Below are 15,673 nucleotides of genomic sequence, written 5' to 3'. Positions count from 1 at the left end.
AGGCCCCTAACTTGTGAATAACTCATTCATTTCTCCCTCTCCACAGATGTGAGCTTCCTGCAGGATCCAGAGAGCATCGTATCCTCCCAGGGGAAGCAGGTGAAGCTGCGATGCTCCATCAAGGTTTCGGACGAACTCCCCGCGATAGCGTGGCAGCGAGACGGCACGCAGTACGCAGCGGACATCAACCAAGTGCTGCTCCCGCTCAGCGACTCCGAGTGGCTGGCCATCAGTGAGCTGAGGTAAGTGAGTTGGAGCCGGGACATGCACCAGCTCTGCATTTCAGTGTTAATGCACTCCAGCCCCTTCGCCTCCCACGGGGAGGCACGGCGGCGCAGCGGTAGAGTTGCTGCCTTACAGCGCTTACAGCGCCAGAGTCCCGGGTTCGATCCCGACTACGGGCGCTGTCTGTACGTTCTCCCCGTGACCTGCGTCGGTTTTCGCCTCGATCTCCGGTTTCCTCCCGCACTCCAAAGACGTGCAGGTATGTAGGTTAATTGGCTTGGCAGGTGTAAAAACAGTCCCTAGTGGGTGTAGGGTAGTGTGTAAGATAGGCCGAGGGCCTTGTTTCCGCGCTGTCTCTAAACTAAGTGTACTTTACTTTAGTTTACTTTAGACATACAAAGCGTGATTTACAAGCTTTAGATAGGCCCTTCGGCCCACCGAATTCATGCCAACCAGTGATCTCCGCACACTAGTGTCATGACGATGAGTCGTGATGTTGACATGCAATTATCGTGAGGTGTGTATCAGGTGACTGGAGAGAGGGAAGCTGTGGGAAGCTGTGGGTGCTGAATGCTGCAAGGCCTGGAAGATCACAGTCAGGAGAAACATAGAAACTAAGTCATGTAACTCCCACAGATTGTGTCTGCTTCATTATTGCACATCGGAGGCGGAGATGTGACAACTGTTGTTGTTCGTCCTTCGGGTTGGAAGATGACCATGACTTCACTTTCAGTTGGAGGATTGGTGACTGTGGGTCCGGAAGTGACTGGTGAGGCCAATCTGGGCCCGGAAGGCACGCCCACACGTAGGGCACAAGTGGATGGGTGCTGCAGTGGAAGTGGAGGTAGCCCGGGCCTTGCGTGCGGTGCGTTTCCTCTGGGCCTCTGCAGTGCGTCTGTTCTCTGCTGCACGGGCTCCTGTGGTGAGCTTGCTACGCCAGGTTGGACGGTCCAGTGCAAGAGACTCCCAAGTGCTGAGGTTGATGTCCAAGTCTTTGAGGGACACTTTGAGGCAGTCCTTAAACCGTTTCTTCTGTCCTCCTACTGAGCGCTTGCCCTGACACAGTTCTCCATACAGAAGCTGTTTTGGCAGTCGACTCTCGGGCATTCTGACGACATGGCCTGCCCATCTGGCTTGGGTTTTCCGTAGGAGGGTGTGGACGCTGGGGATTCCGGCCCTTTCCAAGTGTTGGGAATTTTGTCCTGCCACCTGATGTGAAGGAGTCTGCTTAGGAAGCTCAACTAGCACTATCCTATTGTCCCATTGAAGACTTCTGTGTTCACACTAAATAACAGGGATGCAGGAACCGCAATGGAATAGGTTTAGATTTATTATTGTCATATGTACTGAGGTACAGTGAAAAGCTTTAGTTTAGTGTAGAGATACAGCACGGAAACGCCCTTCGGCCCACCAGGTCCACGCCGACCAGCGATCCCCGCACACTAACACTATCCTACACACACTAGGGACAATTTTTACATTTACCAAGCCAATTAACCTACAAACCTGTACGTCTTTGGAGTGGGGGAGGAAACCGAAGATCTCGGAGAAAACCCACGCAGGTCACGGGGAGAACGTACAAACTCCGTACAGACAGCACCCGTAGTCAGGATCGAACCCGGGTCTCCGGCGCTGCATTCGCTGTAAGGCAGCAACTCTACCGCTGCGCCGCCGTGACTGCCCTTTGTATTGCATGCTTTAGTAAGGTTAGTTTATTAGTTTAGTTTATTATTATTGTTGTGTGTACTGAGGTACATTGAAACACTTTGCTTTTTGTGCTTTAGTTAATTTAGTTTACGAGTTTAGGTTGTTATTATTGTCACGTGTATCGAGGTACAGTGAAAAGCTTTTGTTTGCGTTCTATACGGTTGCCAACTGTCCCCTTTTAGCCGTGACATCCCGTATTTTGGGCTAAATTGGTTTGTCCCGTACGGGACCGCCCTTGTCCTGTATTTGGCCCGCGGGCCGCTGTCGGCCGGGACAGTGCAGGCTAACGGAGTGTGTTCGGGAAGCGGGGCAGAGTGTGCACGCCTAATGGAGGTTGCCTAGCAATCCACCGTTCGGCCCGGGCAGCCGCCATTGGTGGAGCGGGAGCACATGGCCGCTGGCTGGGTGAGGTCACGTGGGGCGGTGACGTTACCCTTTGTCCCTTATTTGGGAGTGAGGAAGTTGGCAACCCAACTAATACGGGACAAGGGCGGTCCCATACAGGACAAACTAATTTAGCCCAAAATATGGGATGTCCCGACTAATATGGGACAGTTGGCGATACTATCGATGGCGCGTCTGTAGAAGTTGGTAAGAGTCAGGCTTAATTCTGAGTGTTTTGAAAGTGTTAGTGGAAGATTAGAAAGAGTTTTTCTCTTTGTGCAATCAAAAGTAAATGGACTCGGATATTGAAGAGAGACCCAAACGTGGAAGGAAGGGATAGAATTTAAGGAATGTTGTTCTCTTTTTACTTGCAGTATTCCCTCCATTCACCGTTCTGATGTTGGGAGTTACCGATGTGTCGCTTCCGTCAAAGGGAAAGAAATTGCTTCTAAGGAAGCACAACTGGACACAGAAGGTATGTTATCAAATGGCTCATGGAATGCCAAACCGCACAGCCGGAGAGAGACTTTCCAAAGGGCGATCACGGTGGCGCAGCGGTAGAGTTGCTGCCTTACAGCCAATGCAGCGCCGGAGACCCGGGTTCCATCCCGACTACGGGTGCTCTCTGAACGCAGTTTGTACGTTCTCCCCGTGACCTGCGTGGGTTGGGGGAGTCCAGAACCAGGGGCCACAGTTTAAGAATAAGGGGTAGGCCATTTAGAACGGAGATGAGGAAAAACATTTTCAGTCAGAGAATTGTGAATCTGTGGAATTCTCTGAGAGAGTTAGATTTAGCTCTTAGGGCTAACAGAATCAAGGGAAATGGGGAGAAGGCAGGAATGGGGTACTGATTTTGGATGATCAGCCATGGTCACATTGAATGGCGGTGCTGGCACGAAGGGCCGAATGGCCTCCTCCTGGACCTATTTTCTATATTTCTATGTATCTCTAAAGTATAACGGCATAATGGCCAAATGCAGGCATATGGGACTGGAGTTGATGGGGCAACTTGGTCAGCTTGGTCGAGTTGGTGTAGGAAGGAACTGGTGACGTCACCGCTCCGCGCCCCACGTGACCTCGCACAGCCAGCGGCCACGTGCTCCTGCTCCACCAATGGCGGCCGCGTACGGGACAAGGGCGGTCCCGTACGGGACAAACTAATTTAGCCCAAAATAAGGGATGTCCCGGCTAATACGGGACAGTTGGCAACCCTAGCTGTACCACTCTGTACTACACTAGGCAGTCACGGTGGCGCAGCGGTAGAGTTGCTGCCTTACAGCGAATGCAGCGCCGGACACCAAGGTTCGATCCCGACTACGGGCGCCGTCTGTACGGAATTTGTACGTTCTCCCCGTGACCCGCGTGGGTTTTCTCTGAGACCTTCGGTTTCCTCCCACACTCCAAAGACGTGCAGGTATGTAGGTTAATTGGCTGGGCAAATGTAAAAATTGTCCCTCGAGGGTGTAGGATGGTGTTAATGCGCGCGGACCGCTGGTCGGCGCGGGCCCGGTGGGCCGAAGGGCCTGTTTCCACGCTGTATCTCGAAACCAAACTCTCCAGAACAAGGGGCCACAGTTTAAGACGAGGAAAAACTTTTTCAGTCAGACAGTTGTGAATCTGTGGAATTCTCTGCCTCAGAAGGCAGTGGAGGCCAATTCTCTGAATGCATTCAAGAGAGAGCTGGATAGAGCTCTTAAGGATAGCGGAGTCAGGGGGTATGGGGAGAAGGCAGGAACGGGGTACTGAATTGAGAATGATCAGCCATGTTCACATTGAATGGCGGTGCTGGCTCGAAGGGCCGAATGGCTTCCTCCTGCACCTATTGTCTATTGTCTATTGTCTATGACTGTATGAGTGGTTCTTTGACGTTTCCCCTCCCCCTTGCTCCTTCAGGGCTGCCGCACTTTACAGAGGAGCCGCAAGACCTTAACGTGTTTGGCGACGCCCCCTTCAACCTCAACTGCGGCGCCGCGGGATCGCCCCCCGTCCAGGAGCTGGTGTGGCTGCGGGACGGGCTCCCCGTTCTGCGCACGGAGAAGACGGAGGCCATCTCCCCTTCCACCCTCTCGGTGCAAGGTGAGGGTCACGGCGCGCGGGCCGTGAAAAAACGCAGACCTTCTAGGAGCAGAATTTGGCCTGGTGGCGCAGCGGTAGAGTTGCCGCCCTATAGCGCTTGCAGTACGTGCTCCCGCTGCAATAATGGCGGCTGCCGTTGGTGGAGCGGGAGCACGTGGCCGCTGGCTGGGTGAGGTCACGTGGGCGCGGGGAGGTGACGTTGCCCTTTGTCCCTTATTTGGGAGTGAGGAAGTTGGCAACCCTACCAATACAGGACAAGGGCGGTCCCGTATTACAGAGACCCGGGTTCCATCCTGACTACGGGCGCTGCCTGTACGGAGTTTGTACGTTCTCCCCGTGACCTGCGTGGGTTTTCTCCGGGATCTTTGGTTTCCTCCCACACTCCAAAGACGTGCAGGTTTCTGGGTTAATTGGCTCGGTATGAGTGTAGATTGTCCCTAGTGTGTGCAGGACAGTGTTAATATTCGGGGATCGCTGGTCAGTGCGGAATCGGTGGGCCGAAGGGCCAGTTCCCGCGCGGTATCTCTAAACTAAAGGCCATTCGGCCCATCAAGTCTACTCCGCCATTCAATCATGGCTGATCTACCATTCCCTCTCAACCCCATTCTCCTGCACTCTCCCCGTAACTCCTGACACCCTTACCAATCAAAACCCTGTCGAGCTCCGCCTTACAAATATCCATTGACTTGGCCTCCACAGCCTTCTCTGGCTATGAATTCCACAGATTCACCACCCTCTGACTAAAGAAAATGCAATCCCATCCAACCAGTTCTCCTTGTAGTCACTCGATGCCACTGTAATGGAGTAATTGAGGGAACACCTCTGTAAATTAGAGGACACAGTGGTGCGGTCTGTAGAGTCGCTGCCTTACCGCTCCAGGCACCCAGGTTTAATACTGACCCCCCCCACCGTGCTGTCTGTGTGGAGTTTGCATGTTCCCTCTGTGACCGCATGGGTTTTCTCCGGGTGCTCCGGTTTCCTCCCACATCCCAAGTTTGCAAAATGCTAATTCCTCCTCGTGTGGAGGAAGAATCAGAGAGATTTGAGAGAGAATGGTTTGTCAGGAAATAAGTGGGAGAGTAGGATTGCTGTGATAGCTGGCATTAACACGATGGGCCAAATGGCCTCCTTTGTAAGGATCTATGAGATAATCAGATCAAAGCGGTCGTGGGCACAAGGGAACGGTTTGGGAACTAAGCATGTGAAGATTTTCAGATACATAAAGAATATGGCGGCACAATGGCGTAGCGGTAGAGTTGCTGCCCGACAGCGCCAGAGACCCGGGTTCCATCCTGACTACCGGTGCTTGCCTGCGCGGAGTTTGCATGCTCTCCCCGTGACCTGCGTGGGTTTTCTCCGGGGTCTCCGGTTTCCTCCCGCACTCCAAAGACGTGCAGGTTTTGTACGTTAATTGGCTTGGCAAAATTGTAAATTGCCCCTAATGTGTGTAGGATAGTGTTAGTGTGCGGGGATCGCTGGTCGGCGCGGTCTCGGTGGGCCGAAGGACCTGTTTCCGCGCTGGATCTCCATACAAAAAATAAAAATAAAAGAAAGGTTTAGTTTATAATTATTATTGTCATTGTTACGTGTACCGAGGTACAGTGAAAAGTTTTCTGTTGTGCGCTATCCGGTCATCGAAAAGACCACACATGATTACAATCAAGCTGTCCACAGTGTGCAGGTTGGGATAAAGGGAATAACGTTTATTGCAAGATAAAGTCCTGTAAAGTCCGATTAAAGAAAGTTCAAAGGTCTCCAATGAGATAGATGGGAGGCCAGGACCGCTCTCTAGTTGGTGATAGGAGGGTTCGGTTGCCTGACATCAGCTGTGAGGAAACTTTTCCCTGAATCTGGAGGTGTGCGTTTTCACATTTCTGTACCTCTTGCCTGATGGGAGAGGGGAGAAGAGGGAGTGGCCGGGGTGAGACTGGTCCTTGATTATGCTGCTGGCCTTGCCGAGGCAGCGTGAGGTGTAGATGGAGTCAGTGGAAGGGAGGTTGGTTTGTGTGATGGTCTGGGCTGCGTCCACAACTCTCTGCAATATCTTGCCGTCTCAGATGGAGCTGTTCCCCAAACCAGGCTGTGAAACTAATCTCAATAGACAATAGACAATAGGTGCAGGAGTAGGCCATTCGGCCCTTCGAGCCAGCACCGCCATTCAATGTGATCATGGCTGATCATTCTCAATCAGTACCCCGTTCCTGCCTTCCCCCCATACCCCCTGACTCCGCTATCCTTAAGAGCTCTATCTAGCTCTCTCTTGAATGCATTCAGAGAATTGGCCTCCACTGCCTTCTGAGGCAGAGAATTCCACAGATTCACAACTCTCTGACTGAAAAAGTTTTTCCTCATCTCCGTTCTAAATGGCCTACCCCTTATTCTTAACCTGTGTGGCCCCTGGTTCTGGACTCCCCCAACATTGGGAACGTGTTTCTAACGTGTCCAACCCCTTAATAATCTTATACGTTTCGATAAGATCCCCTCTCATCCTTCTAAAAGGATCTCATCCGCCTGTTCACGATACCATACCCTTTCCATTCCCAGTATTACTCCTAAAATAACATTTTTCCTGTTTTGTAATACTGGAAAAACATCATCATTCCCAGAGAATGGCCATCTGAATCCTGAATCCATTTCCCCCACCACCCCCACAAGTCCTGCTTTTCCTCAAATATCACCTCTCTCTGGAGTATTTCATAATCAATCGACAGAAGGTTTCAGGGAAGATTGGGGGGGAATTTTTTTATTTTTTTTCCATTGTTTCCCATATATTTTGAAAATTGAACCCTGGAGATTCTGGGGGAATCCTGGGACTCTGAACGAAATTCCCACTTGGATTCGGGTTGAGTCACGGAAGGCTGTGAGTTTCCTTCTGTTTCCCAAAATGGACGCCAGTCTTCAGCAGTTCACTCAGTCACATTCCAGCCCACCGCCAGAGAGAATGGGCCCTTTGTGTCCATCTCCTCCCCCTCCCTGTGTGTGGCCTCGGACAAGGTTTTTTTGATGGTGACAGCAAGAGGAGGAGGGGAAGAGGTGGGTGGAGGGGAAGAGGTGTTCACAGAAAAAAAACAGGCTCCACCCCATCGACGATGGACACAAAATGCTGGAGTCACTCAACGGGACAGGCAGCAACTCTGGAAAAAAGGCATGTCCATTGACAGATCATGACTTAATACACAATAAACAATAGGTGCAGGAGTAGGCCATTCGGCCCTTCGAGCCAGCACCACCATTCAATGTGATCATGGCTGATTATTCTCAATCAGTACCCCGTTCCTGCCTTCTCCCCATACCCCCTGACTCCGCTATCCTTAAGAGCTCTATCTAGTTCTCTCTTGAATGCATTCAGAGACTTGGCCTCCACTGCCTTCTGAGGCAGAGAATTCCACAGATTTACAACTCTCTGACTGAAAAAGTTTTTCCTCATCTCCATTCTAAATGGCCCTACCCCTTATTCTTAAACTGTGGCCCCTGGTTCTGGACTCCCTCAACATTGGGAACATGTTTCCTGCTTCTAACGTGTCCAACCCCTTAATAATCTTATATGCTTCGATAAGATCCCCTCTCATCCTTCTAAATTCCAGTGTATACAAGCCTAGCCGCTCCAGTCTTTCAACATATGACAGTCCCGCCATTCCGGGAATTAACCTAGTAAACCTACGCTGCACGCCCTCAATAGCAAGAATATCCTTCCTCAAATTTGGAGACCAAAACTGCGCACAGTACTCCAGGTGCGGTCTCCCTGTACAACTGCAGAAGGACCTCTTTGCTCCTATACTCAACTCCTCTTGTTATGAATGCAAACATTCCATTGGCTTTTTTCACTTTGTCGAGTGCGTCAATTCAAAGCCGGAGAAAACCATTAAGGCGTAGGGTTGCCAACTGCCCCTGTAAAAGCCGGGACATCCCGTATTTTGGGCTACATTGGTTTGAGAAACATGTTCCCAATGTTGGGGGAGTCCAGAACAAGGGGCCACAGTTTAAGAATAAGGGGTAGGCCATTTAGAACTGAGATGAGGAAAAACTTTTTCAGTCAGAGTTGTGAATCTGTGGAATTCTCTGCCTCAGAAGGCAGTGGAGGCCAATTCACTGAATGCATTCAAGAGAGAGCTGGATAGAGCTCTTAAGGATAGCAGAGTCAGGGGGTACGGGGAGAAGGCACGAACGGGGTACTGATTGAGAGTGATCAGCCATGATCACATTGAATGGCGGTGCTGGCTCGAAGGGCCGAATGGCCTCCCCCTGCACCTATTGTCTATTGTCTATTGTCCCGTACGGGACCGCTCTTGTCCTGTATTAGGCCCGTGGGCCGCTGTAGGCCAGGACAGTGTAGGCTAACGGAGTGTGTTCGGGGAGCGGGGCCGAGTGTGTTCGCTTAACGGACGTTGCGTAGCGTCCGCCATTGGCGGAGCGGGAGCACGTGGCCGCTGGCTGGGTGAGGTCACGTGGGGCGCGGGGCGGTGACGTCACCTTGTCCCGTATTTGGGAGTGAGACAGTTGGCAACCTTATGGGAGAGTCTACGACTACAGGTCATAGACTCAGAATTAAAGGATGTTCCTTTAGGAAGGACATGAGGAATTTCGTTAGTCAGAGGATGGTGAATCTGTGGAATTCTTTGCCATAGAAGGCCCATTTTTAAGGCAGAGATAGATAGATTCTTAGAATGGGTGTCAGAGGTTATGGGGAGAAGGCAGGAAAATGGGTTTAGGAGGAAGAGATAGGTCAGCCATGATTGATGGCGGAGTAGACTTATGGGCCGAATGGCCTAATTCTGCTCCTATCACTTATGACCTTATGGATGGCACGCAACAAAAGCTTTTCACTGTACCTCGGTACACATGACAGACAATGAACTAAACCTGGAACAGCTGCATCAGAGAGACGAGCCCACGTCTGGAGCTTGTTGAAAGCCAAAGGGATAAAAGCACAAAGTGTTTACTGAGAACATGCTGCACATTCCTTGCCGGCTGCTCACTCTGCTGTTGAGATGGAGCCTGGGCCAGGCCTCAGTAAACACCAGTAGTGACTCACTGTCACTGAAGGCCGCACCACTCACCACTCCTGGGCAGTGGAATAGTCATAAGATCATCAGTGATAGGAGCAGAATTAGGCCATTCGGCCCATCAAGTCGACTCCGCCATTCAATCATGGCTGATCTATCTCTCCCTCCCAACCCCATTCTCCTGCCTTCTCCCCGTAACCCCTGACACCTGTACCAATCAAGAATCTATCTATCTCTGCCTTAAATATATCCGTCTTGGCCTGCACAGCCGTCTGTGGCAAAGAATTCCACAGATTCACCACTCTCTGGCTAAAGAAATTCCTCCTCATCTCCTTCCAAAAGGAACGTCCTTTAACTCTGAGGCTGTGCCCTCTGGTCCGAGACTCTCCCACTAGTGGAAACATCCTCTCCACGTCCACTCTATCAGAGCCTTTCACTATAGTCGGGTCAACATACCCGAACACTAGGGTTGCCAACTTCCTCACTCCCAAATAAGGGACAAAGGGTGATGTCACCGCCCCACGTGACATCACCCAGCCAGCGGCCATGTGCTCCCGCACCACCAATGGCGGCCGCCCGGGCTGGGAGAGGTGTTGCTATGCAACCTCCGTTAGGCGAACACACTTGGCCTTAATCCCCAAACACTGTCTTGGCCTACACTGTCCCGGCCTACAGCGGCCTAATACGGGACAAGGGTATACGGGACAAACCAATTTTGCCCAAAATATGGGATGTCCTGGCTAATACGGGACAGTTAGCAACCCCACCAGTGCCGATTTCTGCATTCTCTTCAAACATACCAAGCTTGATGACACATTTATTATGGAGGCCCACCACCGATTTTCCAGCGACTGGTAGTCTGGACAAAATCCCACCCGGAAGTGCCCCCTGAAATCGTGGTGCCAAGGCCGGGTGAGGCGGCCGCCATTGGTGGGAGCGGGAGCACGTGGGCCGCTGGCTGGGCGAGGTCACGTGGGGCGCGGGGCGGTGACGTCACCCGTTGTCCCGTATTTGTGAGCGAGGAAGTTGGCAACCCTCGTGAAGTGCTACTTGATCTTTGTAAGACTGGCCGAGAGATCAGCCACAGGGCAGCGTTCCCAGACAGACGCACAGAATTCACACGACCCTGGAGGGTTACAATGAGAGCCGTGGCCCCGACACTCTTGTCAGGTCAACACCCCCGGGTTGTGAGGATGTGGTATCGCTGCGTAATTAGGCGAACGAGCCCCCGAGGAACAGGATTAGGAAGACAGATTTTGAGCAGGAGTTTGACAACTGTAATCGGAGAAACATAGAGCATTCATTGAACACGATACCACACTGACCTCATCTATGTGACATAGAAACATAGACAATAGGTGCAGGAGGAGGCCATTCGGCCCTTCGAGCCAGCACCGCCATTCAATGTGATCATGGCTGATCATCCAAAATCAGTACCCCCTTCCTGCATTCTCCCCATATTGATTTCGTTAGCCCTAGGAGCTAAATCTTCCTCTCTCTTGAATACATCCAGTGAATCGGCCTCCACTGCCGTCTGTGGCAGAGAATTCCACACATGTACTTCCATCGCTGCTCCCCTTCCATGGTCTGTCTGTGGCTGGACTAAAGCTTTTTAGAAATACAGTGCGGAAACAGCCCTTCAGCACGGTGGCGCAGCGGTAGAGCTGCTGCCTTACAGCGAATGCAGCGCCGGAGACTCAGGTTCGATCCTGACTACGGGCGCCGTCTGTACGGAGTTTGTACGTTCTCCCCGTGACCTGCGTGGGTTTTCTCCGAGATCTTCGGTTTCCTCCCACACTCCATAGACGTGCAGGTTTGTAGGTTAATTGGCTGGGCAAATGTAAAAATTGTCCCTAGTGTGTGTCGCATAGTGTTAATGTGCGGGGATCGCTGGGCGGCGCGGACCCGGTGGGCCGAAGGGCCTGTTTCCGCGCTGGATCTCTAAATCTAAAAATCTAAATCTAATTCATCACTCTTGAATTATCACGAGTGATAATTCTTGATAATCACTCAAGAATGATTATCTTGCTAGATAATCGATCCATTCACAGTGTATAGGTACATGATGAGGGAGTAAAGTTTAGTGCAAGGTAAAGCCAGCAAAGCCCGATCAAGGATAGTCCGAGGGTCATCAAAGAGGTGGATAGTAGTCCAGCACTGCTCTCTGGTTGTGGTGGGATGGTTCAGTTGCCTGATAACAGCTGGGAAGGTCTTGTGTGGGTGGGTGAGCTTTAACGATCGAGTTGTTTCCTGGACCTGAGCCCGTGAGACTAACAAACGATAGACACAAAATGCTGGAGTAACTCAGCGGGTCAGGCAGCATCTCGGGAAAGAAGGAATGGGTGGCGTTTCGGGTCGAGACCCTTCTTCAGACTGAAGATGTTTCGACCCGAAACGTCACCCATTCCTCTCCCGAGATGCTGCCTGTCCCGCTGAGTTACTCCAGCATTTAGTGTCTACCTTCGATTTGTACCAGCATCTGCAGGTTTTTTTCACCAACCCGTGAGACTAACTCCTGCTTCTCGTTCGTCCAGGACTGCAGAGGTCGGCGGCTTTCCGATGCGAGGCCCACAATGCCAAGGGAGTTGCCACGTCCAGGACGGCCACCATCAAAGGTAGGTGTACCTCTTGCAGTGCCAGGGGGCCCCACCAGGGGGCTCACCAGGGGGTTCACCCACCAGGGGGTTCATGTTAGAAATTTTCCACGCAAATGACTATTACAAAAACTGAGGTACAACTGAACGAACTTTATTGAGAGAGAGAGAGAGAGAGAGAGAGAGAGAGAGAGAGAGAGAGAGAGAGAGAGAGAGAGAGAGAGAGAGAGAGAGAGAGAGAGAGAGAGAGAGAGAGAGAGAGAGAGAGAGAGAGAGAGAGAAGAGAGAGAGAGAGAGAGAGAGAGAGTCACACAGAGCACAGGAGTCTGTACGAGATCCTCCCCACCCCCATGCTAATACTGCAACACACCTCAATACACTTCGATCAATACATTGATTGAAAACCAAAAAGCGTGGAGACAATGGCAACTGATAAGTCCCTCGGGGTGAAAGGAATCAACAGATAGCTGACTGAGACCTGTTAATACCTGTTAATTACTTGAGCCCTAGGCAGTTTCGGGAAGCGATCTTGTGAAACAACTTCTGGTCGCGCCAGTAATCATCTTATAGGTACAGACACAGACAGAATACACAAGGTAACAAAGACATAAATTTTCCATCAGTTCACCAGGGGGGGGGGGGGGGGGGGGTGGTGCTGGTAGATATCGTTCAATATCTGGTAGATATGCACCATTGCTCTTCATAAGTTCACGTTCATTAGTTGGAGGAGCAGAATTGGACCATTCGGCCCGTCAAGTCCCCTCCGCCATTCAGTCATGGCTGATATATCTTTCCCTCTCAACCCCGTTCTCCTGCCTTCTCCTCATATCCCCTGTCACCCGTACTAATCAATAATCTGTCAATCGCCGCCTTTGAAAATACCAGTAGACTTGGCCTCCACAGCCGTCTGTGGCAATGAATCCCACAGATTCACCGCCCTCTGGCTGAAGAATTTCCTCCTCGTCTCCTTTCTAAAGGAACGTCCTTTCATCCTGAGGCCATGCCCTCTGGTCCTAGACTCTCCCACCAGTGGAAACATCCTCTCCACATCCACTCTATCCAGGCCTGTCACTGTTCTTGAAGCAGGTTTGTGACACGGTGGCGCAGCGGTAGAGTTGCTGCCTCACAGCGCCAGAGACCTGGGTTTGATCCTGACCACGGCTGCTGTCTGTACAGAGTTTGTATGTTTTTCCTTGTGACCACGTGGGTTTTCTCCGGGTGCTCCGGGTTTCTCCTACATTTCAAAGACGTGCAGGTTTGTAGGTCAATTGGCTTCTGTAAATTGTCCCTAAGTGGGTAGAATAGAACTGGTGTGAACGGGTGATTGATGGTCGGCTGGGACTTGGTGGACTAAAGGACCTGTTTCCACGTTGTGTCACTAAACTACACTACACTACACTACACTACACTACACTACACTACACTACACTACACTACACTACTTACACTACACTACACTACACTACACACTACACTACACTACACACTACACTACACTACACTACTTACACTATACTACACTACACTACACACTACACTACACTACACACTACACTACACTACACTACACTACACTACACTACACTACACTACACTACACTACACACTACACTACACTACACACTACACACTACACTACACTACACTACTTACACTATACTACACTACACTACACTACACACTACACACTACACTACTTACACTATACTACACTACACTACACACCTACGCTACACTACACTACTTACACTATACTACACTACACTACACTACACACTACACTACACTACACTACACACTACACTACACTACACACTATACACTACACTACACTACACACGACACACTACACTACACTATACACTGCACTACACTATACACCACACTACACACTACACTACACTACACTACACACTACACTACACTACACTACACACTACACCACACACTACACTACTTACACTACACTACACTACACTACACTACACACTACACACTACACTACACTACACACTACACTACACTACACTACACTACACTACACTACACTACACTACACTACACTACACTACACTACACTACACTACACACTACACTACACTACACTACACTACACTACACTACACTACACTACACTACACACTACACTACACTACACTACACTACACACTACACTACACACTACACTACACACTACACACTACACTACACTACACCACACTACACTGCACTATACTACACTACACACTACACTACACTACACTACACTACACTACACTACACACTACACTACACACTACACTACACACTACACTACACTACACACTACACTACACTACACTACACTACACTACACTACACACTACACTACACTACACTACACTACACTACACTACACTACACTACACTACACTACACTACACTACACTACACAACACTACACTACACAACACCAAACCACATTGCACTACACTAAATGTCGGCCCATTCTTGCCTGGGTTGTGCCTGGAAGTTGAGTGGCAGCAGAGAATCACAACAGGGGGAGCAGGAGATTGATATAAAGATAAACACAGAGTGATTCATCAGGGAGTGTGCACACTCACTCACGCTGTGGGTATGTGGAACCTGCTCACGCTGTGGGTATGTGGAACCTGCTCACGCTGTGGGTATGTGGAACCTGCTCACGCTGTGGGTATGTGGAACCTGCTCACGCTGTGGGTATGTGGAACCTGCTCATGCTGTGGGTATGTGGAACCTGTTCTTGGCTGTGAAACTCTACAACCTCTTACTGATCAGGAAATTGGTTAAAAATGGTCAGAGTTGCAGGATCTTTGGAAAAGTTTCAGATTGTCTCTCTCTCTCTCTCTCTCTCTCTCTCTCTCTCTCTCTCTCTCTCTCTCTCTCTCTCTCTCTCTCTCTCTCTCTCTCTCTCTCTCTCTCTCTCTCTCTCTCTCTCTCTCCCCCTCTCCCTCTCCCCCTCCCCCTCTCCTCTCCCCTTTCTCTCTCTCTCCCTCTCCCCCTCTCTCTCTCCCTCTCTCTCTCCCTCTCTCCCTCTCTCCCTCTCACCCTCTCTCCCTCTCCCTCTCTCTCTCTCTCTCTCTCTCTGCCAACAGCCCCCATTCATTCCTTTGGCAAGATGCTTGCGTTGCCTGCTCTGCCAATCCTACAAATCACAAAAGAAACAATACAAGCAGATTCCTGCCTTTCTCTCCCTATGTTTGAACTTTAATGGAACCATATTGAACCCTCTCCCAGGAATTAAACCCTAATTACGCTCACCTAATTCCGTGTAGACACAGGGAACTGCACATGCTGGTATATTTAAGGCAGAGGTAGATAGATTAGACAATAGACAACAGGTGCAGGAGGAGGCCATTCGGCCCTTCGAGCCAGCACCGCCATTCAATGTGATCATGGCTGATCATTCTCAATCAGTACCCCCGTTCCTGCCTTCTCCCATACCCCCTGACTCCGCTATCCTTAAGAGCTCTATCTAGCTCTCTCTCGAATGCATTCAGAGAATTGTCCTCCACTGCCTTCAGTGCTTGATAAGTTGTTACGGTGAGAAGGCAGAAGAATGGGGTTCGGAGGCAGAGGACTGAATGGTAGAGGAGACTTGATGGGCCGAATGGCCTAATTCCACTCCTATTGCTTATGACCTTACGAATGTGAAGCAAAAAACAA

At 50.5% G+C, this 15,673-nt stretch overlaps 1 protein-coding gene across 1 annotated transcript in view; it reads left to right on the top strand.

The window, feature by feature from the left end:
- Positions 1-15,673, top strand: part of LOC144611735 (tyrosine-protein kinase receptor UFO-like) — a 105,208-nt gene that overhangs the window by 26,620 nt on the left and 62,915 nt on the right. The window contains 5 exon segments of the mRNA XM_078430967.1: positions 47-242; positions 2,691-2,791; positions 4,210-4,392; positions 11,930-12,010; positions 12,500-12,585. Of these exon segments, the coding sequence (XP_078287093.1) occupies positions 47-242; positions 2,691-2,791; positions 4,210-4,392; positions 11,930-12,010; positions 12,500-12,585 (647 nt within the window).

Source organism: Rhinoraja longicauda, chromosome 41, assembly GCF_053455715.1.
Source record: "Rhinoraja longicauda isolate Sanriku21f chromosome 41, sRhiLon1.1, whole genome shotgun sequence".
NCBI classification, from domain to species: Eukaryota; Metazoa; Chordata; class Chondrichthyes; order Rajiformes; family Arhynchobatidae; genus Rhinoraja; species Rhinoraja longicauda.
Note: the sequence above shows the minus strand (reverse complement) of the source record. Positions and strands in the feature narration are given on the sequence as shown.